The 25,401-nt window shown below is 36.9% G+C and overlaps 1 protein-coding gene across 1 annotated transcript; it reads left to right on the forward strand.

Moving 5' to 3' along the window:
• The first annotated feature begins 9,709 nt into the window (after nt 1–9,709).
• On the forward strand, nt 9,710–21,808 carry LOC115926817 (plasminogen-like). Its single transcript, XM_030992215.1, has 7 exons — nt 9,710–9,891; nt 13,626–13,692; nt 14,545–14,754; nt 16,232–16,333; nt 17,400–17,663; nt 18,418–18,681; nt 19,363–21,808. The coding sequence occupies exons 1-7, from the start codon at nt 9,880–9,882 to the stop codon at nt 19,458–19,460; spliced, it is 1,017 nt and encodes a 338-aa protein (XP_030848075.1). The 5' UTR covers nt 9,710–9,879; the 3' UTR covers nt 19,461–21,808.
• Nucleotides 21,809–25,401: the final 3,593 nt, after the last annotated feature.

The raw sequence follows: 25,401 nt of genomic DNA on the forward strand, positions 1-25,401 counted from the left end.
TGGTAAGTACAAGGTTTTTTTTTTTAAATTGTGTTGTAGATGGGTATTGAAGTAAATTCAGCTTGGTTGCCAGCTTGACAACCTTGAGCAACTGTTTTAATAGCCACATTAGCATAAGCATATATTTAGCATAATGTGCAATATGTAATAATATGTAATAATTACAATCCAGGAAGCCTGAAAACATGGATTGTACAACTTTTCAAGGGTTTTCTATGACGAGGAATACATTTATGACACCAGTTTTTGATTCCAAGTAATGCAATTGTCTTAAAAAACACAATTAGCATAATATGTACAATACATTGTCAATGTTTATCGATATAAAACCTAAAAATAGTGCAATGCAACACACATTTTTGAAAGACTAATCATTAATACATGAGAAAATATTCCATGTATATGTAGTATAATGAGCCTAATTAGCATAATAATGTAATTAGCATTATATGTACAATATATAATAATGTTGTTAATCTTAATCCAGGAAGCCTGAAAACATGGATAATATGACTTTTTCAGGAATTCTGCCACAAGCTTGAGTAACGTCGGGCTCAAAGGTACTATGTCCCTTTTGCAGCCAACCTCAAATTCTGTAGAACTTTGCAGGAATTATAAATATGTCATATATGTCCTATTTGTGAAATTTAAACGTTAGCAGTGTCCTCATATTCAAATTATGCAAGGAAACCCGTTTACTTGCTAGACTTCACTGTCAGACACTATTGAGTGACTGACTGGCTTTTTTCTTCTTTGGTAATAACATACATGAAAAGAGTTGTAAAGGGTACATGAGCATTTTGTCTACATCAATGATCCCCTTCTTGTAATAGCCAAGATTAAACTGATTGAATCTTTGCGCAGCATAAAAACGTATGACCATTCGGTATGGTGGTGTGACCAAAGTTCGCTATCTCAAAAAATCAGTAAGATTTTGAAAATCTGATATTACCAATGAAAAGAGGAACATAAAATTACCCAGATATGAAATTCTCTTTGGAATTGTGTACGAAATTGTGAAAATATTGACAAAACATCGGCAAATTTTGCAACCTTTTGCGTCCGTTCCGAGAAATTATCAATTTACCTATAAGGTTCTGAAAATCTTTAATTTGAGAGCAGATTTCCTCAAAATTGTTAGTAAAAAGTGGTACCAACTGATTGTATGATGTCTTGCCTTGCAAATTATGATATTACCTTATTTTTGATGCATCACATTTTTTGAAAAATCAACTGTAAACCCCCGTGCGTGAAGTTAGGTCTCGTTGTTTTTATGACTTTTTTAGATTCAGCGCGCACGCACGATCGGACATCGAATTTTTAGATCGCGATATCTCCGAAATCCTTCCACGATAATTTGTTTTAGTTGAAGCAATCTGTAGCAAAAAACTTTGCCGTCTATTTGGTAATAACTGAAATAAATAAATTTGTGTAGAATATGAGAAATCATAGATCGAATATCACATTTTGTAATGTGTTCTAAAATGTCCGCGAACTTTGGTCACCCCTTCATACAGTTGTCTGAAATCAAGACTATTACTTTTGAGCTCTATAGCCCTTAAGTCGATTTGACAGCTAGTAGTCGTTATTTTCCCACCTGAAGACATTTTCAAGCCCCACCTTTTTTTAGGGAAGTTCTAAATTAGTATTATCTTTCAAATGCTGTTGGAATTTAACTTTTTCATTTTTTGGCCTGAAAATGGGACATAGTACCTTTAATGTACTCTCATGGCTTTGGTAAACAGACAGATCATAGTTTGCATTGTTGTATTCAACATCTCTAGCCTATGTACGTACCTGTCTCACATCATCAATTCCATCATTATCATCTACTTTAAACATCTTCAGTGTGTTTCCAACAGTCTCTCTAAATCCAATGACTCAAGCCCAAACATCAATGCGTATGATGACCCCGTCATTTCCTACAGCCTTTTCACACACAGCTAAAATTCATCGTATCTAGTGATGATTAGAATCATCGTAAAATTTTAAACATGTTTATAGACAAAATTTCCCAGTGTCAACATCGTTTATACGATGTTGGGATAGATACGAAGTCGCGATCCATACGCCCCTAAAAGCAGGCTGCAGATACGAAGTTCGTATCTAGAGAGCTTGACATTTTGTGTGTGAAAGGAAATTCTTGTTTAAACGTGTTTAAACTGGATGGAGCGTGCGCTTTGATTGACATGACATGACCTTCAATGCGCAATGGCACTACTGCGCATTTTACGAGCAGTAGTTAATCACGAAACAATTAACGATCGCACCGAAATTTCTGTGTGTGAAAGGCTCGTGATTAGTTTAAACACGTTCGAAACACGTTTATACTAGTCATGTTTATAGAAGTTTAGCTGTGTGTGAAAAGGCTGCTAGACATTTCATGAGGTTCGACAACATTACCTTGCCACCAAGAAACCCCCCACTGTACATTGGGCATACAATTTGTGAAGCTAGAGTCCCAAATAATTGATATTCTACGAATATGCTTATTAGGCTTCTTAGTACAATAATTACATATTAAGCCAATTGCATTACTTAAACATAAAAACTTGTGTCACAAAATCCCTCGTTGTGGAAAACCCTGGAATAGTCATATTATCCATGTTTTCAGTCTTCCTGGATTAAGATTAGCAACATTATTACATATTGTACACACAGTGTATATGCTAATTAGGCTATTTATACTACAACTAAATGGAATATCTTCTCATGAATAAATGTGTAGTCTTTAAAAGGTGATTTACAATGTTGCATTGCACCATTTTTAGGCTTTAGATAAACAATGCCTGTAGCGGCGCGAAACATGTGTAGCGCCATCTGTGGCGGCGCGAAACTTGTATAGTGCCATCTGTGGCGTTAAAGGTAATACAAAGTTTTGGTATGGGGTCATGAATTTGGTTCAACATATTGGAAGCATATGCGATCCTACAATATTCAGTAATCGTTGTCGCGGTTGAAATTGAGTTTAAAGTTATGAAATTCTAAATTATACACTCTTTATGTTGTAGATTTAGCTCCCTCTCAAGGTCAATATATTAATTAAGCCGATAATTAATTCGACCGATTGGCTATTTTAGTTTAGAAACTATACAGGGTGTATCATAATAAAGGATATTGAAGTTTAATGACGATTTATATGGAAACTACTGATTTCATAATCAAGCACTTATGTCTGTTGTAAAGGACAGAATGTCCTCTTTTTAATGACACCCCAATCATACTTCTACTGTCACAGTTGACTGAATAACAAAGCATTGCTGTCCACCATGTGAAAGGTGCACTGTGACAAGTTAGCATTCAAAGATTAGTGCTTGTGTCAGCCCAGACATATTGAAATGCTGAACAATGAGTGGATTATGTGTCTAAGAAGGAAATGTTATCAAACTTGGCACAGTGCACCTTTCACATGGTGGACAGCAATGCTTTGTTATTCAGTCAACTGTGACAGTAGAAGTATGATTGGGGTGTCATTAAAAAGAGGACATTCTGTCCTTTACAACAGACATAAGTGCTTGATTATGAAATCAGTAGTTTTCATATAAATCGTCATTAAACTTCAATATCCTTTATTATGATACACCCTGTATATCACAACTACATATTCCGTGATTTTCATGGTCGCAGCTACAATAATGTATGGCCGTAAGTGCTATTTGAAATTTATTAACATTTACCGGAAGCACCGGTAAATTTTGATATTCAACTTCACTCGAAAGCAGAATTGTTTAAGGGGCTAAATTTTCTAGTATTTAAAATACATTTACAGGGGCATCAAAATATATCGAAATTGTAAAGAATCACTATCCAGCCAATTTTCATAATTTCCCAAAACTTTGTAATACCTTAAAAGGGATCCGGTAACTTTGTCTCAGATTCTGAAACAAAATTCTAGATTTTATAGCTAATGATGCAATGATAATTATAAACCTTTAGGTCAGTCAGGAACCCCATGACTTTTACAAGCCGATTGCCTGTCTGATTATCAAGATATTTATGATTGGAATTACAAATTTTGAGAACCGTTCGCCTGACGGTTTTCATAACACTACAGTCTATTGGGGGAAAACGAGTATGGTAAAACCGGTCACTCAAAGATTTTTACTTTTTTGAGGCACTTCTTGATCATTTTGAAGCGCAATTTTTACGGCTTCAATATTACACCATATCACAGACACTGATAACACGTAGGGACGTGTATCTCAGATTTGACATTGTTAAACGATCCCTTTAAGAAAATTTGTGCAACAAAAAGCCTAGTCAAAGGCACCAGACTTGACGTTTGTTACCACAGAATTCTTGATTTTGCTCCGGATGAACAAATAGTTGGTATTTGATACATGATTCCTGTAGATAACTGATTTACTGTCAAATATAGAAAACTAGTTGTTTCATGCGATTGTTATTTCCTGTGAATTATGTGCAAACAGTGAGCTGATTTGGATGATTAATGCAACGCTATGTACAGAAGGCCATGTGTTTGAAACGCATTGCATTAGTAGGGTTACATTACAATGTGTAAACTATTATTAAGCAAAGGGGGTTGGACCAAGGAGTGAACAGAGTGCAAATGATCAGACATTTATGGTTAATTATTCAGTATGCTTCCAGAAGCATTTATATGGTTTATATTTATAATATATACATAGTACGATTGATAAGATAGAATGTCAAGGGTATATCATCGCAGTCAATATGTTAATTCATATAAATTAGGTCGGATAAGGGACCGTATTGTTGTGTTAAATTATTTATGTTTCATTGGAGAAAGTGCAAGATGCACAGATGGGTAATCATTTAGTTTAATTCATATTTACCATTGGGGTTACAGTATAAGTGCTAAGCTGTGATACGTTTTGCATGTACCTGTATGGGTATATAGTATGGATTAGCTTAATTTGTATACTACATAATATTGTAGTGCTGGAAAGGGGGTCCAGGTCTTTATGTAATTTAAAAGTTATCATTTAAGAGCGTTTATGATGTTATTTGTGGAAAGAATTCATTAATAAGCAACTAGGATGTAATAGCCTTAAAGAATAGATAAGGTTCATGTTCGGAATAGTATACATGATTCAAGTTATGCTAGTAGAAGAAAAAATTACTCTGATATAAACAGGTTAATGCATCCATTTGAGTTTATTACAGACATGCTCCAAGCAGAATACAATAGATAACATATATTGTTGTTCATTGCTTTGAACATACAAAAAGTCTTTGTTCTAATTAGAGCATGTTATTTATGACGAAGATTTGTTATCTTTTCTTTTAGTGAACCGCTACAAGACTACGCTACAGATCCAAAGTTGTCATTTGTAATGACACAAGTTGGATTGATCATTGAATAAAGATCCGAAGAAAAGAAACTGACCTATTGTGAGTCATTTGTCGTTAGGCGCGTTTACACTAAAAATGAAGTCCATATATCGTACATATGCTAATTAGCTCATTATGCTATTTAAGACAATTGCATTAATTTAAAATAAATACTGGTGTCATAAATGAATTCCTTGTCATGGAAAATCCTTGAAATGTCACAGTATCTACGTTTCAGGCTTCCTGGACTAAGATTAGCAACATTGGTAAATATTGCACGTAATGCTAATTAGATGATTATATGCTAATTAGGCTAATTATACTACATATACATGAAATATCTTCTTATGAATTAATGATTAGTCTTTCTGTGTTAGTGATTTACCTTGTTGCATTGTAGGCCCTATAGATAAACAATGACAAATGAAGTTGCGAGCAAACCACTGCAATGGTGCCATGAGCGTGAGTGCACACTTTTGGTAGTGTGCTGTGTGTTTTGCACGCGCTATTCATAGAACCATCGCGTTAATCAGATTATCTCAATATAAACTTGGCACTGAGGGATTTGGGGCTTGACACAATGGGGATAAGCCCTGTGGCATGATAAGAGTTAAGAAAATTGCATTACTTGGAATGAAAAACCGGTGTCATAAATGAATTCCTCGTCATAGAAAACCCTTGGAAAGTCGTATTATCCATGTTTTGGGGCTTCCTAGATTGAGATAAGTAACATTATTACATATTTCACATATGCTAGTTAGATGATTATGCTAATATGATTATTAAAAAAGTTTTCCAAGGTTGCAAAGCTGGCAACCATGCTGAACTTACTTCAATATCCATCTAGAACACAAAATAATCAACTAAACAACCTTGTACTTTTCCAGGTCATTACATGGTATATGGTATCGTCTACTGGACTAAAACCCTTAAATTTCTAGGGACTCGGCCCGCTGGATCCCAAGCCAATTAGTGACCTAGTGTCACAAATACGCTCATCTGACAGTTGCTCATCTGACAGTTGTTAAATGCCTATAGGCCTAACCCCTGAGCATGCAAGGGTTCCTCCCATGGTCCCCACTAGGGGCCCAAAGGCGGCCCGTGGATGCTCATATGGCCGTGATTTAATGTTAAAACCCCTGAGCCGTGTCGATGTGCTATATTAGTGCCCTTTTATGAGGCATCAATCCTCATTACTGTCAGTTATGGCTTAAGGACGTAGGTCCCCCAATTGTATGCTTTTGCAATCACGCAAATCAAACACTCACAAATTATTATTCAATAAAATCTGAGAATGTATACTATTAGCTAGATCTATTAGGAATAAATCATTGTCAAAATCATTCCATAAATTGGGGTCAAAAAAATTATTCCACCATTATTACCAAAAGTGTATTTCCATTATAATTATATTCCTTGTGAGCATTATAATATTTGTTTGTTTACTCTGGAGACAATTTCTGTCAGGACAATACGATGAACAACTTAATGATGTTAAAAGTTACTCATTAATTTGGTAAGGCTGAATGTAACCTTGTGGGACAATTCACCTACTAAAACGAGTTTATTTCTATTTTTCGAAGGTAAATAATTTCGAAGATAAGTAATTTCAAAGGTTTTCGAATCCGAAGGTTGTTTAACCAGAAAGATTCTTAATTCCAACAGTTCATAATTCCGATAGTTTAATATTCCGAATTTCCGTCAATTCCTAGGTTCATATTGATAATTTTGAAGATGAAATAGGTTTCTTACTTCCGAAAAGAAGAGAGAATTTTAATTTTCACGATTGCAAAACTGGTTCAAAGTATAATGAACCCTATTTCATTCTGATAGTACGAATGAACGAACCTTTGAAAGTACCAACCTGCGGGAGAAAACGATGCAGTCAATCATTCTACCAAAGCGAGAGCATTCAAGTGTGACGCGTTATTGGTATGTTATTAACCAGGACGAGTATTGTGATGAGGCTCGATATCAATTTGTCTGATTGTTTCCATGACAACTTTAACAACAACAAATGGTCGATGCTATAAATATCTATCTCTTAATGCTATTCCCAGATTTTCGGTCATGTTTCTAAGGTAACGTGTGTTTTCCCCAAACAAACAAAATACAACTCCATCCCTCAGACTAACATTGGCGCTGAAAGGTTTTCCAATGAAGCTGACTCATAATGTGCTATTCACTTTTAGCATGTTTTATAGGGCTTGCAACGAACACTCACGTATCACGTGTCACGTTCACGTTTTGCGAAATTTCAAAATTGCAAGCGCTTGTTACTTAGACAAGTCATGAGGTCACCGTGTCATGTATGATTTGTATGTACATACGTACGTTTCGCTTGCGCCTAACTAGCTGACGCGTCGCGACGATATCATCGAGGACGAGGCCGGCACAGTTCGACGACGTGGCGATCGAGGCTAGCCAGCGCTCAGCGAGCCGCAGATTATCGATGATACAAAGTGAGAATGTAAGTTTACTTTGGGATGATTATAAGTATAATTTACTAAGCATTGAGGAAAATCTCGGAAAATTATGTCATTTCAGCAACATTTGTAAATCACCGGTATCGAATTAGAAATAAGCCACGTTTGAATTAAATTGGGGGAGGGGGGGGGGTTCTGTCACCCCTCCCCCTCCCAAGCCCCCTCCCCCCCCCCATCAGTACTCCAGTGGCCCCCCCCCCCGATCTACACCTTGTTGGCGGGAAAATCGTAACTGATCTTCTCTATCTTTCTTCTTTCTCTTCTTTTCTTCCCCTTTCGGCCCCCGATCCACACGTTGTTGGCGGGATTAATCGCAACTGTTCCCCCTTCTTTTCAACCATTTTCGATCATTGCACCGTACAAGATAGTTAATTTTTATATTTTTTACAATTTATTGTACATTATATATTTGTTTACATGTTATTTTAGTACAAGAAGTAATGGTAGTAGTATTTGTTTCATCCATTTACTGAATTAGTCGAGCATACATATACGCAGTGTAAACTACAGAGTTACACAACAGATTCTGGTCTGAAGCAGCTTTTTTTTGCCATTAGTCTCTTCTCAATGACAATTTGCATTATTTTTGTTAAACGCCAGCGTCAATTTACGTGAGCTTTCGTAGATTGCATATAGCAAATTAACAAATTGTTGGGTCACGAAACCCAACACTTCGTAGATTTGGGTGACCTGTTTCACGAAAGGGCGCAAGACATGAACGTGAACGTGATATGTGAGTGTTCGTAGCAAGCCGTTTTTATAGCGTAACATGTATTTCACAAAGAAAGTTATGTACGTTCCAATCCTCAAAACAAGTTCATCGACGTGAATATCTATCTAACAGAGCTATCCTTTAATTTAAATCCAAATTTTGAGGAGATAACATGCGCTTTCTCAAATAAAAGCAAAAGCAAATTAACAACGTATATGATTTGGGCTATTAGCTATCTTAAAGGGAAAGTCCACCCCCAAAATAAGTTTGTTTCGATAGAGGCAGAATAATAAGAAAATTAGGTGAGTGAAAGTTTGAGCAAATTCTGAATGAAAATAAGAAAGTTATGAATTATTGAAGTTGTGATCAATCAAATACAAATTGGCAACTCTGTGACTTATTATACGAGCTCTCCTTCATTTGCTTTGTGCATAATATTCCATAAAATCATGTTTTCTTCGTTATTGATGACGGAAAATATATTTGTTCCTTGCAGGGGGAGTATAGAAACATATTTGCAATTATTATATTTAGGGTGCATGTATGGTTGAAATTTTTCTTGAGGGAAAATGAAAATTTCAGATTTTTTTAGTACTGAGCAAATGGAAGTTGAGCTCGCATGATACGTCATAGAGTTGCCAATTTGTGTTTGATTGATCACAACTTCAAAAATCCTAACTTCCTTATTTTTAATCGGAATTTGCTCAAACTTTCACTGACTTGTTTCTCTCATTTTTCTACTCCTATTAAAACTAACTTAATTTCAGGGTGGACTTTCCCTTTAAGGAGCTATCCCCTATTTCGATCCAAAGGTATAATATTTCTGAGATAGCGTTCGTTTTCTCAAGCAATAGCATAGTACTCAAACAAGAAACAACAATCATCTGCGCCAATAGCTACCCCACAATTTTTTTTCACTGCACAACATGTTGCTAAGGTAACGAGTGCCTTTTAAACAAAAACAAAAACAAATCATCATAATTAGCTACATGTGCAACCCTTGCAGAGCTATCCCATAATTGCAATCCACCAATCATCATCAGTCGTCAGCATTTCCTTTATAATCTATCTGTTCATATCGATCCCATTCTCATACGAGTTTAGCGCCTGCAGATAAGGCAAACGTACCATTTACCATTTACAATTGGTCGAAGATAGATATCAAGTCATATGTCTCCTGCGATTTCAATTGATCTCTTTTGATCGATCGTTTTAGCCTACAGTTTGGATCTTACTCTTCATCTTTTCCGCCTTCTGCATTCAAGCAACTGTATTCTTCGGTGCCAAATTTGTTCTTTTTTTTCGAGAAAGACGTCAGGTGATCATCGTGCTCTTTTTTAAATGTTTGAAAGCCCTTGAAGATTGATGTGTAAAATGGTGAGTGTCTTAAGTTTTTTAATCATAGTGTAATGGCCACCATGAGTCTGATTTGATTTAATTGCCATTTCACCTGTCGTCTATTTCAACATAAGCATGTACACTGTAATAAATGTGTACAAAAAACAAGAACAAGAGAATAGAACTAGACATTTAATATTTGTTTGGAACAAGTATAGGTGGGCTGTTTCAACTAAAATGTGAGTGAAAAAAGAACAACAAAAAACGAGATACTGCCAAAAACAACAATTTTTTATGTAGATTCATGATGTGAACGAAATTCCCCTTCCATAGGCATAACACGCTAATTAAGAAATTTCTGATATGTGGCCTTGAATCGAAATGTTCACTAAGATGACGTCATCAAAATGAAAAATAGTAATGATTGAGCTTGTAGGGAACTGTCTCAGCTAAAACATATCGAAATTTGAAAGAGAATTCATCAATATTTACAGAGATACAATCAATTTTCCATCGATGTCGTAATATGCAAATTCAAATTTTGAGCTCGAAGGCCAGTATGGTGACGTCGAAATATTTGTAATGGCCAAATATGACATGAAATCATATCTCAGGATCATACTCTATCCAAATAGGAAAACAAAATTGGGGTCCAGTTGCATCCCAAAGAGCTATAATGGATTTCGTACAAGCATGTTTTTTGCCAATATATGCTATTATTACATGAACTCACGCGCACGGACATTTATCTGAAACGGAAGCTCAGTCCGTTATTAGTAGTCATAAAGATATAAACATGGTATTATTTATTTATTTATTTATTTGTTGTTTATTTTGGTTCAAAAAGACATATAAATATAAATGATTCAAAGGTCCAAGGACCAAAACTGATCATGTTCCGTTCGCAATTTCGTTCGTAGTACGTCCATTTCGTTTCAAGTACGTTGTTACTCCATCTAATCGCAGTACGGGGATAATTTTGAACAGGCGCAAAGTTCTGGAGCAACTTTCCCATCCAGGCGCAAAGTTCTGGAGCAACTTTCCCATCCAAGCCAGCCAGTTCTTAAACAGATCGAAAACAGTTGGTACTACATTCAACTTCGTTCGCACACAGTTTGAGCCCATTTGGCAACATTTTACAAAACGTAGTGAGAACTATTTTGGTGTAATGGGGGGCTTCACTTGAATGTCTCGATCTGCAGAGCTTGAAGCATTGAAGTTGAACGGGAATAAGGAATGGTAAGAACGAGCCGGGGCTTTATAACCCTTGAGCCAGGACGCAGGCACGTAGCCAAGGGGGGGGGGGGAATTTCTAAGATCGGTTGAACTTTTTAGACCCATTTTTTTTTACCTCGATCGATTACATGTAGGTGCCCCCCCCCCCCCCCCAAACATCGAACTCTGGCTACGTTCGAACGCACTAAATCGAGATGAGGACGAGCTGATCTGTCTCCGAACTAGTTAGAATTGATTCGGTTGTATTGGGAACGTGGTAGAACTAGTTAATAACGGGTTTAAACTGAACACGGACTGGCTTGGACTGCCTGGAAATGGCAAATTTACCTAATCTGAACTTGATATGAACTGACTGTGGGCGGGGCACAGACGAAATGGACGTTTTGAGGACTTTTTGTAAACGAACTAGGATCGTATTATAGACATTATTTACACGTTCTACCCCGACCATAACCTGTTTTTAAGATTTTCTAGGACGGTTCCAGCACGTAGTGAGATCTAGTTGGTGTGATGGGGACTTAACGAATAATATCTGTGTGGTTCAATTTAAAAGAAATATAACTGTACACTGTTCGTCACAAAGGTGGAATAATTATTTTTACCCAAATTTATGGAATGATTTTGACAATGATTTATTCCTAATAGATCTAAATAATAGTATACATTCTCAGATTGTATTGAATAATCATTTGCAAGTGTTTGTTTTGTGTGACTGCTAGAGCATGTGGTGCTACGGTTCTAATCAACTAGGGGACCTACGTCCTTAAAGATACTATGTCCCTTTTGCAGCCAACTTCAAATTCTGTAGAACTTTGCAGGGATTATGAATATGTCATGTGTGTCCTATCTGTGAAATTTCAACGTATGCAAGGAAACTCATTAACTTGCTAGACTTCACTGTCAGACACTGTTGAGTGACTGACTGGATTTTTTTTTTCTTTGGTAATAACATACATAAACTGAGCTGTAAAGGGTACATAAGCACTTGTGTACATCTATAACCCACTTCTTGTAATGGCCAAAATTAAACTGAAGGCATAAAACGTACGACCATTTGGTACAATGATCTGGAAATCAGACTATTACTTACTGGCTATATAGCTCTTAAGTCGATTCGACAACTAATAGTCGTTATTTTCCCACTTAAAGACATTTTCAAGCCCCCTTTTATAGGGGAGTTTTAAATTAGTATTATCTTTCAAATGCCGTTGGAATTTAACTTTTTCATTTTTTTGCCTGCAAATGGGACATATTACCTTTAAGTCATAACAGATAGTAATGAGGAATAATGCCTCACAAAAGTGCACTAATATAGCTGATCGACACGGTTTCTATTCTGGGACCTCACAGTAACGAGGCAATCGCTCAGCCACTGAATCATAGATGACTGTACTCAGCGGGGGCTAGTGTACGTCGCCGCCCCACAAATACAAAAAACAAAGAAAATGCAATAAATTATCAATAATTCATTGATATAAATTCATTGAGGAATAATGCCTCACAAAAGGGCACTAATATAGCTGATCGACACGGTTTCTATTCTGGGGCCTCACAGTAACGAGGCAATCGCTCAGCCACTGAATCATAGATGACTGTACTCAGCGGGGGCTAGGGTACGTCGCCGCCCCTCAAATACAAAAAACAAAGAAAATGCAATAAATTATCAATAATTCATTGCATTTTCCTCCGGTCCCCAACAGCAACAATCCTATGTAGGGCCATGCACTATACGCTTCAAGGCATACCCACATAGAGGATCTTTTTTATGTTCGGGGTCAGGGCAATTGAAGAAGAAGAAGAGAGTGTGGATTGAAGAAGCTGATAGAGTGAAGGAAAAGGAGTTATTATGATTAAGGACTATACAAAGAATGAAAGTGAATGAGAAACAAATTAAATGGTTGAGAGAGAAAGAGGAGAGAGAGAGAGAGATTAAAAAGAAAGAGTGAAGGAGAGAAAGTGTATAATATGGGCGCGAGAACTCGTAACAGATCGTGAACGTGCTTGAAAAAGCGTGACTTCTCGTATCTAGTCGCATTTACTTGCATCTTCTCGTATCAACCTTTATCTGCTTGTGAGTCATTCGTTTCAGGTCGTGAGCATTTGTACCTGACAGAGCGTTACAGATCGTGGCAGATTGCAACACATTTCATCAGAGCGTGGTTCATGGTTGATCCCGATCACCACGATTAGAGAGCACGATTTGATGCCTCGTGTTGCGCTTTGTTAAGATCTAATACGATGTGATGCGATGACCACGATTGACAGTTAATCGTGTTGATCGTGGAGATTTTTTTTACCATCCAAAACTTTCGTACGATCAAAACGATTGCCACGACTAACCTCAAGATCTGATAATATCTGATAGTATCACCACGATTACTCTACGATTAAGACCACGATTTCAATCGTGGCGCCAATCGTGATAGTGGGAACATGGCACTTCTGAGTTTCTCTCTTGTTACCATGTTGTTCTTGGTCTAACTCTTGTTCTTGTCCTATTTGTTTCTGCAATCTTAATATTTTTTTTCTAAATACAGGCTAAAGACCAACAGATCGGTGTATTGTGGAAGTTGCTGTTTGGTACCGCAACCTGTTTGTCCTTGGGTAAGAATGATTTTGACTTCATATATGCGTCATATTTTCATGATATAACGAACGCTACTGACAAAAAGTTGGCTTTCAAAATAACCATACTGAAACAAAATAGGAGCGAGGTGTAAAACGTACGTGGAATCTCAAATAAATAGGCCACAGTTTGGAAAGTTCTCCCTAATAAATGTTCCAAACTATTTTAAGGGAAAATTTCATTTCCTAAGGGAAGGAAGGAGGGAATGAAGCGAGGAGGAAAAGAACAAAGAAGAAGAGAGGGGACGTTTAAGAGGAGTATGTGGACGGGGAGGAGGGGATGAGGAGTACAAAGAAGAGGAGGAACGGGAGAAATGGAATGGAAAAGGGGTGAAGGATGAGGAAGGGGAGGGGGAGGAGGAAGGGTAGGAGGAAGAGGGGGAAGGAAGTTGAGAAGGAGGAGGAGAATGAGGAGGAGGGGAATGAGGGGAAGGAGAAGAAGAAGAAGGAGGAGGGAGAGGAAATAGAGGAGGAGGGTGATGAGGAGGAGGAATAGGAGAGAAAGGGAATGATGATAAAGGGGAGGGGAGAAGGTAGAAGGGAAAGAAGATAGGGTGGAGGAGGGGAGGCGGTCAAAGAAAGGGGAGGATGAGGAAGAGGGAGGGGGAGGTAGAAGGGGAAGAAGATAGGGTGGAGGAGGGGAGGCGGTCAAAGGAAGGGGAGGATGAGGAAGAGGGAGGGGGAGGTAGAAGAGGAGGAACAGCGGGAGGAGGAGGCGAGACGAGGGAGGAAGTTGAGGATTGGGAATTAGGGGAGGGGAGCAGAGAGAGGAGGGAGAGCAGTAGGAGGAAGAGTTCACTATTGATTTTCTTTTTGTACTATTCCACACAGCCTTGCCTGTTTTGTCGGATTCGTCCAAGCTGACGAAAACATCTTGTCCAGGCGAGTTCAGCCTGCAAAGCACCTCGCCGAGGTCCTATAAGTGTGACATGGTGCGACTACCCAATGGCACCATGTTGCAGACTGTCCCCAAACTCTTCTCTCCCCCTGCTGTCATCGCTGGAAAAATACCTGGCCAACATATAATATGCAGAATCCCGGGTAAGTATCATGCTTTCTTGATATTTTTTTTTGTTCTCAAATCTCAAATTCATTTTTTTCCTACACTTATCAATCAATAAAACTACAGATCATACATTTTGAAATGATATTATAAATATCCACTCTCACTATCATTATAACTACTATTACTACTTCAACTACTACTAGAGGTCTCGTACTACTACTTCTACTACAAATACAACTACTACTACTACTTCTAAATACTAATAATAATACTAATACTGTTACTTCTACTATCACTAATACTACTACTAATTCAACTACTAATACTGCTAGTAGTGCTACTACATCTTCTACAACTACTACTGATATAGGTGTACTACTTTTACTGTTATTACTATACTACTAATTCAACAACTTTAGCAAATACTACTACTAATGTTACTACTAAAAGTTACACAACTAAAACAAAAACAACAACAACTACTACTACTACTACTACTACTACTACTGATATTACTGCTAGAAGTCTCACTACTACTTCTACATCTAATGATACTAGTACTAGTACTATTACTACTTCTTCTAATACTACTACTTGTACGACTACACTAGTCAATAACTACACGTACTACAACAATAACAACAATAATAACAACGAATACTACTATTAATACTACTACTACTACTACTACTACTATTACCACCACTACTACTACTACTATACTACTACAACTAAATATACTACAACAACAACAACAACAACTACTACTACTACTAGAGGTTTACTACTCAGTTTACCAAATACAATGTTACTAATTATTATACTGCTTAACATACTATTATAACAACCACTACTACTACTACTAAAGACTGGAGGTCTACAAGTTCTACTACTACTCAGACTGGAGGTCTAAAGGTTCTACTACTACAACTACTTTTACTACTATACTACTAATAATAATCATACTATACTCTAAAAACCGTAAGTCCTATTTTTATCACTTAGAGGGCTATAGCACTCTTTTAGGTGCTTATGTAGCGAATTCACTAGTCCGGAATCTGTCCTTTTTAATTTTGATCCCCACCACACCACCGCAATATGCGCCTTGAGCATTTGACTGTCAAGTGAATTTGGCGCCTTATAAATCATATGTATTATTATTATTATTATTATTATTAAATTAATTAGGACGCCCGGTGAAAAACTTAGGCTGGGATTGGGAGAGTATTATACAGGTGTATGAATATTGGCGGCTTGAATCAATTGTTTGAAATATTATGTGAAGAACCTTTCAAAATTTACAAGTTCATTTTGTAGAAAATATGTATTCGTTTGGTATCACCGTGATACCCACTGGCGTACTGATGGGGGGGGGGGGCAGTCCCCCATACAATTCAAACGTGGTCATTGGATACCAGTGTTTTACAAATGTTGCTGAAATGGCATGATTTTCCGTGCCTTTTCCTCACTTTTTTGTAAATTGTATTTTTTTTGGCATTTGTTGGACAATAGAGTCAAGAGAATTATCGACTACGGACGCAACAACCAAGCCCACTACGAGCCCAACAACCACGATATTCGACACAACGACATATGAAGAAACCCCCACCTCGAGTAAGTAAGATAAACAATGAAACGACGTCATACATTTGATCATTATCACAATGTGTCTAGCTACTTCCCCTTTCCCCCTCTTTTTTCCCCCTCTCTATCTCCCTCTTTTCCTTAAACCCCGGGCCCCTCTCTAATCTCTCTCTCTCTCTCTCTTTCTCTCTCAGTCCTTATTTGACTCTTTTTTTTCTTTGTCCTTTCCTTTAACAGGGGTTTGCTATTTCATAAAACCCTTTTTTAAAGGGGGAACTACTCATTCATTTCTTTTGCACATGAGTTTAATGACAACAAACACGCCACAGGAACGAATTTAGATATATTATTTGACAACAAAGTCCTTTCGGCTTTGACAAAACACCACCAAATCTACACATATGATGACATGCTTTTTATACCTTATAAAAGAAAATAACTATCAAATATTGTGTTTTCAAGCTAAAGCCAAATCTAAACCTATCCCTAAATCGATACTTTTGAAGTCATGAGGCCCAGAGCAATTATCGCCATTCAAGCAGCCGTTGGATTTGGATTGTAGGCGGATCTACGTAACGAATTCGTATGCATATTATGCTTGTAACTTATTGTTTTATCAATATTCCATAGAAATATACACCTTTCGATTTTATTTCACCCTATTAATTAAAATTTAAGTTCCATATTGTTCTCAGCAATTGATGGGGTTTTGTCCAGAGGGTGGTTATCTTGGGTGTATGTCCAGAGGGTAGTCATCTTGGGTGTTTGTCCAGCGGTTAGTCATCTTAGGTGTTTGTCTAGCGGGTAGTCATCTTGGGGGTCTGTCTATAGAGGGTAGTCATCTTGGGTGTTTGTCTTGAGTATTGATTTTGTTTTTTTAAGTGGGCACTGGGCAGTGAGTCTGAAATGTTAGTATATTTAAGTCAAACGGCCTACACTTCAAGCATCGTCATATTTGCAAGTGACTGACACAAGAAATTATAATTTGGTATGTGCACCAATCGTTACATAGGAGTAGATAATATTTATCACAATTAAACATATATTACTTTAGCAAGTTTTTTTTTTTGAAATATTATTCTGTGCCTTTCTTTAGCCACACCTGCATGCCAGGAAGATCCTAAAGGAGTGAACTACAGAGGAAACTTATCTCAGACAATCACCAATCTAACTTGCCAAGCATGGACCTCGCAGGATCCCCATCAACACGATTGGACTCCAGCTAAGTATCCTAACGCGGGACTAGATGAAAACTATTGCAGAAACCCCGATATGGGATTCACTGCTTGGTGTTTCACCACCAATCCTGGGAAAGAATGGGAGTATTGTGCTGTAGGTTCCCTTGACCCGATATGCCAAGGTAGCGTTGTAGTATTTATATTATGAGCAAATTAGCGCTGCTCAAAATTAATTAATATCAAGATACATGCATTCATATCACATGATTTTGCATTGACAGGAGAAAAGAAACGAAAGCTGCTTGTTGGGATTCTTGGAGAGCAATTGAACCTAAAGATTAGAATTTCACTAAATGTGTGAATCACATTTGTGTGTACGTAGGCGGATGTGCGTATATAACATCATATGCATTATAGGTGTTATCGTTCATCAATATATCATACGATTGTACAATTCACTATTCTATTTTATCTACCCTTATTTATCAATATTTAAGTTCCATGTTGTTGTCAGCAATTTCTGGGGTGTTGTCCAGAAGGTAATCATATTGGGTATTTGTCCAGCGGGTAGTCATCTTAGGTGTTTGTCTAGCGGGTAGTCATCGTAGGTATTTGTCCAGCGGGTAGTCATCTTAGGTGTTTGTCAAGACTCTAGAGAGCAGTCATCTTTGTTGAAAGTTTTTTTCCAAGTGGGCACTGCATGGGCAGTGATTCTGACACGCAAATATAATTAAGTCAAATATGGCCTACACTTCAAGTGTCGTGATATTTGTTAGTGAGTGACACAAGAAATTATAATTTGGTCTGTGACACAATTGTTGCATAAGAGTAGATAATGGGTTTTTCGGGGGAAAAGGTGGAGCAAAATATTATTCAGAATCAAACATAATTACCTTAGCAAACTTTTTTGAAATATTACTCTGTGTATTTCTCTAGTCACACCTGTATGCCCGGAAGATCCCAGTGGAGTGAACTACAGAGGAAACTTATCTCAGACAATCGACGGTCGTACTTGTCAAGCGTGGACCTCGCAGGATCCCCATGAACACGCTGAGACTCCAGCTGATTTTCCTAATGCGGGTCTAGACGAAAACTATTGCAGAAACCCCAATGGAGCTGACACTGCTTGGTGTTACACCACCAATCCTGGGATAAGATGGGGGTATTGTGCTGTAGGTTCCCTTGACCCCAGATGCCAAGGTAAGGTAGAAGTGTTTAAAATGTGAGCAAAGAGCTGTTCAAAATTAATTAATATAAAGATATATGCATTCATATCAAATTATTTTACATTGGCAGGAGAAATTAAACGAATTATGCTGTTGTGGTTATTGTATATGCATTCATATCAAATTATTTTACATTGGCAGGAGAAATTAAACGAATTATGCTGTTGTGGTTATTGTAAAGCATTAATTCAAACCTAAAGAGCGAAAGTCCCACTGCACTTAAACTGTTTCCTGAAGGGGTTCACGCACCTATTGGTATGTAATTCGCTTTGTTCGGATGCTTCTACTCCTTCACTCTTAACCAATAATATATTTAGTTCTTTGCTTTGATAGAATAACCTGTCAGCTCTGGTTACATTGACCGTGCCAGTTTTAATGTTAGGGTACCATTTCGTTCACGTTTCATCTAGCTAATTATTTCATTCTATTTTTCCGTGAGCGACAATCCTACTGTTTAAAATATGTAACGATTTGGACTATTTTGTGAGGTAACCTTATCCCGGGAATGGGCTTTCGAGAACAAAGTTGGGAGGCGATGTTAAGTTTCGCTCCTTCTGTCTATTCATATGTATTGGTTGTCTATCATGACTATTCATTTAAACGTACATTACACTGTTCAATTTTATATCCCCTTTGTTATCATTGTTTTCAACAGAAGGAACTCCGATTCCAACTACTATGAGCGTACCCACAACAGCGATACACGTACACTCGGATCCAGTCGCATCTCAAACCCTTGCTGGTAAACATTGATTTTGTCTTTATTGTTGTTGTTGTTGTTGTTGTGTGTTTACTTGCAATTTTGCTTTTAAGAGGGGGCAAATCTCTAGATACGTGTTTAGATGGTTATCATGCTCTCATTTTCACTTTATACATTTGTCAGTACAACATCTTACCTGCATATACTCGAAGAAGACATCACGTGATTGGTTTATTAACCTCATAAACTAAATAACTCAAAGCACAGAAGAAATGTGTTGGTTTCTCAAAGTAATCAACAGTAGGCCTTGACTTCTTTTAATAAAGATATTACTCGAAGACAAACATGTTATAAAATCGCCAAGTTCACTGCCATCAATACAAATATAATTGAATCAACTACATGACGTTGAAAAGGTCTAAATATGCCATTCTTCAGATATACAGAAAACATAAGAGCAACTGTGGGCGCCCTATAATAATGACGCCTTTACGAAGAAAAAAAAAGTTGCGATTCACAGTTTTACCCCAGCTCTGATGAAGTCTCCCAAATGTTATTATGTTGTAGCTGAGACTTTACTCTACACTGATATTATTGTACTATGATTCCATTTTTGATCAGAAGAGAGGATCATGGTCATAATTCCGATGGTGAAGACTGCTAAGTCTATCTGCCATTATGGTTTCTACTTGTACGTGTTATATGAATGGACGGTGGGGTTTATTTTCTTGTAAGTCCCATATTCTCATTGACTCTGTTTTATTAGATGATTGGCCGCGAAGTGTAGTAAGTCTCCTAATTAGCTTGTACATAGGTTTTGGATGTGAATGAGCATCCAAAGAATTTGAGTAGTGTGTTAATGCCGATTAACTTTAGTGTTCATACACATATATCGCCGGTATATTGTTGTTAAACATAATAATGAATTGATGGGTTTTATACATAAGTGTGTACCATTTCAATATTTTACTTTTACACTTCAGAAGGTATAGAATAGGTAGAACAATATAATTATGTTTATGTTATGAATGAACACCTCGTGAAATAGTAGTGTGAAGTGGATACCCATCTTACAACTAGAGTGAGAACAAGCCTGTAGCCAGTTGCAAAGACTTACTGAAGCGAAGTTTAAACACGGCACCCAATTTGTATATAAATGTGAACAGGACCTTTGTTCTAAGAGAGTGTGACGCCTCTGACTGATAACCTACAAATTAATAGTCTCGTAGTCTAGCAAGTAGTCTCTCTCCATCGCCAGTGATAGTAGTCTTGTTAGGCGCAGACCCATTCAGAAGATGTATTTTGCTATGTCATAGAATAGTGAAGTTTAAAGTGAATTCTAATCTGAAAATTAACGATTGCGACACACATTTAATGATTTTGATTACATTGTATTATATTGTATTTTGTAACCGTCATGCTACACTAGAGCAACTGGCTTAGTAATATTAGTCATTTTGGAGAAAGCGACTTGAGTGGTCTGATTTGTAGCACAATTGAGGTTTAGTTTCAGCAAGATGTTTTTATTCAAATAATTGGTATAGAGACCATGGACTTACTAGTTCATGGAGAGACGTTGCTTTTTAGCTAACGCAGTGAAACAAGAGCACAGAGAGCACTTTCTTGCATCAAGGAAATAATTTTGTTCGGGTTTTACTCCAGCTATAGAGTTTATTTTGGAGTTTAAAGGGAACCTAGAGCAAGGGATTATTGCTTTCACTAACTTCTTACTGTCATTTTAGTGGACATTTATACTCATATTTGTTTTTTTTATAAATGTTAAGTCTATTTTCAGATGATTCATAAAACCATTACATGTATCTAATTGTCTCTTGGTTTTGCTTAGAGAACATGAAACTGTTATAGTACAATATACATGTAGTTTTATCTTAACTTATTATGTTTTGCGGATGCACAAGTAATTTGGAATTGCTTGGTTATTGAACGTAAAGAGTATACATAGCAGGATATATTCCATGATAAACCCTTACATGGAAAGATAATTAAGTGCATCATATATTGACATAAATTGCAACGCATATTTTCAGAGATGTGATACTTAACTACTAATTGAATTTGTTGGAACTGCAATTAAACAATATATTACCTGTGATACACTTAGTGATTATTTGAGTTACGTGTTATTGTTGAAGCCAGGAATCGTTAGTTGGAATTAACTAAAATTGTATTTCATCGTATTATATGAACATTAGTTTGAGCTGTTTATCAACTTAGAGATTAGATTAGGCTTTTATATTAGATAAGATCTAGCTCATGCAGATAGATAGGATCTAGCTTCATCGCTTATAAAACTGAAGCATGAAAATGTGTTAACCATCGTCATGTGTGTATTGATTACTTGTAATTATTGCGATGAAATTAAAAGTAATAAAAGTCATTCTACATGCTGACACCAATTTCACCAAAAGCAACTGTTTTATTCTCTTCATTTTATTATTCTGGCTCCCTGATAAGGGCGTTACATTTATGAATACACTTTCTGTAAACATATATTTATATATAAATAGATTCTAACATAATCCAATTACAATTATCCAATTACACGTGTCCAAGCCGGGGATAGGACTTTCACGGTAGCAGCATCCAAAGGGTGGAATAATCTCCCCATGTCCATCAGACAATCTGCCTCTATCGATATTTTTAAGAAGGCTCTGAAAACTCATCTCTTTACATGAATTCTCCTCTATGTTTAATTATTTAATTTAATCAATTGAATTTAATATTTTATATGGAATATCTAATTGTAGCCTTTAATTACTACATGTAGTAAAGACCAATAATATTATTTGATGTTAGCGCTCTGAGCCTTATGGGAATGGCGCCCTAAATGTTCATTGTATTGTATTGTATTGTATAATCAATAGGTGCTCTTGACGTTATGGGTAATTTTTTTTATCACACCCCCTGAAAGTCCAACATCTTTGCCTAGACATTTGAACACGGTTTAAATGATTTCAACAGGCCTATTACAATCATTGTCCCGATCCGATCAGTCTAGTGTGAAGTCAGTGATTAAATAATGTCAATTAATAGCAAATGACACAATTCGTAGATTTTTTTCCTCCACCGTTTTGAGTAAATACATTCAAAGAGCATTTTCTCTATCAAAAGTTGGAATTGTTGACCTTCTTAGGCATGGTGATACGCAAACGTTACCGGTATAAACTTAGACCCCATTCTCACTCACTTTGCTGGACCAATTTAAGCTAAAACGATCCACTGGACCTCTCCAGAGGTACGGTTCGTTTGAGTTTCAGCAGCTTCACACTCATCGTAATGTTTACCCTGATGATCGAGACACATTATTCCATATAAACAGGAACGGTTCCTGTTGATAATGATAGCACACTTCATTTTTTATCATTATCGTTCCCTTCCTTTCCATTCTATCACCTTATCTTTCTATCTTTCCTAATGTTATTCTTTGTTTTTCCTCATTTCATATCTTATGATATTCGTTATTGCTTATCACTCTATCATTTTTTCTTTCTATCTTTCTCATGTTTTTCTTTGTTTTTTCCTTCTATCATTTTTTCTTAATGTTTTCCTTATGTTATTATTTGTTTTCATTCTGTCATCTTCTCTTCTATGTTTCCTTTATCTATTCGTTATCGTTTTTTTCTTTTTGTCTCTCCTTTATGTTAGTCTTTGTGTTTTCTCCTTTCATTTCCTATGTTATTCTTTGTTTTATTATTCTTTCGTTTTTGTTAAATCTTCCTCATTTCTTTCTTTGTTTCGCCTTCTATCATTTCCTCTTAATGTTTTTTTAACCTTTCCGTATCACCGTCACTCTTAACTTTCACATTATTGATTGGATTTCTTATAGTTATTCCAATAACGATGCCGTAGGATTGGTCCATGGACCTACTACATGATTGGACAGGGACAGTGGATGATGCAAGTTAAAACTGTAAGGAATCACCGAGTCCACTGTGTGTCGTTATGGCAGTATACGCTTATGCCCATAATTACCCAAACTGACAGACACGACAACTCTGAAGTACGCTAATCCCATAACATAACTGTCACCATCACTGGACATCCGGTGTACATCAGCTGTAAAGTGTATCGACGGTCGTCTGTCAGCACTTGGAAGTAAATATAGGGAGCCAAATAATGTCGCATTAATTAAGGTTCGGTTATTTTAGATGCTAGCTTTAATATAATACAATCACAGAGTATTGTAAAACGTTCACGCTTTCATCTGAACAATCCATGAACTTGGACTAAGTCAAACAGTTGCGTATATATATATATATATATATATATATATATCGTGTGTCCATTCGGCGGGGGAGGGGAGGGGGGGGTGGACAAAATGCGATGGATGATTGTGTCGATCCATCTTCTTCTCTCTCTCTCTTTGTTTTCTCTCTCACGTTCACTCCCCCTCTCCCTCTTTCTCTCTTTTTTGAGGGGTACCCCCCCCCCCTTCTTGGCGCTACAGTAGGGATGCAGACTCAATCTTTCATTTTTTTTCTGGTGCAGCTTAAGATGTTTAAGTCTAATCATGATAGGTTTCATTTTAGTTGAAAAAGTATGCCGAATTAGCTCATGCCAGAACTGATGACCCTAAAAGTTCTCTGGGATAAAAAAAAAAAAAAAAAAGTTTAAAAAGTAACGTTAAATACCCCCATTAGGATGTCATAGCCTATACCATACATGTATGTCTGTCTCCTCCGCATAAACCCATCATATTTGTGATACCCTGGATGTCTGACACCGTTCATATCGGCCCTCGCACAAGCTGATCAAATTTTAACACATCGGTTGTAGTCTCGTTGGGCTTAACTAAAAACAGCGTCCGTTGCCAGTTAAACACGATGCGTCACTTGCTGACGTAGGACTTTGGTTTTAGCGCATCAAGTGAGAACGTCCGCGTACAATAAGTGAGCGCAAATTGAAAAATGCAAGAAGTTGAATTACTGGTGCATTCGCTGATTGCCTTAATTCCACCACAAACTTTACGATCCGACTACGATCTGATTTTCAAAGAATTTGCAACAGCATTTAATAGGAACATTCAAACCTGTAAAATCTTGATGACAGAGAAAGATATGACATTAGATATATTTCCAATCCAATGACGATTCATGTCATTTTTTCTAAAATAAGATCAAAGGATGATCATGTAGTGTGCAATTGGCTTTAGAAGAAAATGACACAATCGAAATTAATGACACCTCATGTTCAACGGACATAGATTAAGGTCAATGTAGAGTTTGCGATTAAAGACTAACCATCACCCGGCACCGCGCTCCAGGCTCCTCCTACTTTTTTACCAGGCACACCCTCTGATGGATGGCGATGGATTGAGTTTTAATATCTTGTCTATTATATCAGCGAGACAGACAGAGGCATCTTCAAAATGCCATAGTCTGCAAACACAGACCTCACTAACACGATAGCAAACATTTTCGAAATATCAATCTTAAAGGCAATTTAGATAGCTTTGGCCATGACCTTTACAAATGAAAACGAAAACGAATTACTTAAAGATAAACTCAAGTTCTTGTAAAAAAAAAAAAAATAATAATTCTCACAGAATCAAACGAAACTTACACTGAATGTTCAAGATTACACATAAATGACATGTGCCAAACAATTTTTGAAGAAAATGTATACTGGCTGAGTAATGAGCATAGAAAGACAAGGAAATCAAGGTAGTACTAGCCCCGACACCATGTGTGTTGTCCCATATATAGTTTTCTGTGTACAGTGCTTGTTACTTTACCAAGACTCGGCCAAATTTATTATGATTTTGATGACTCCAAAACCTTGCAGTGCACACCAATACGTACATGCTACATGATCAACTGTTTCTGATCCATTCCACTCCTTTTCTTTCACAATGCAATCGCAATACCAGAACTCACCTTTATCTTTAATTCGAACTTGATTTCTATTGGGGTTGTAAGAGAGTGATGAGACTTTCCTAGAACTGATTTTTTTGAAAGTCTCTGCGATCGTGTT

The sequence above is a fragment of the Strongylocentrotus purpuratus genome, unplaced genomic scaffold, assembly GCF_000002235.5.
Source record: "Strongylocentrotus purpuratus isolate Spur 01 unplaced genomic scaffold, Spur_5.0 spur5_scaffold_2, whole genome shotgun sequence".
NCBI lineage: Eukaryota > Metazoa > Echinodermata > Echinoidea > Camarodonta > Strongylocentrotidae > Strongylocentrotus > Strongylocentrotus purpuratus.

Coding starts and splice junctions, on each gene's coding strand:
- LOC115926817 (XM_030992215.1), top strand. Junction 14,755..16,231: donor TATAATATGCAGAATCCCGG/GTAAGTATCATG, acceptor GTTGGACAATAG/AGTCAAGAGAATTATCGACT. Junction 16,334..17,399: donor TGAAGAAACCCCCACCTCGA/GTAAGTAAGATA, acceptor GCCTTTCTTTAG/CCACACCTGCATGCCAGGAA.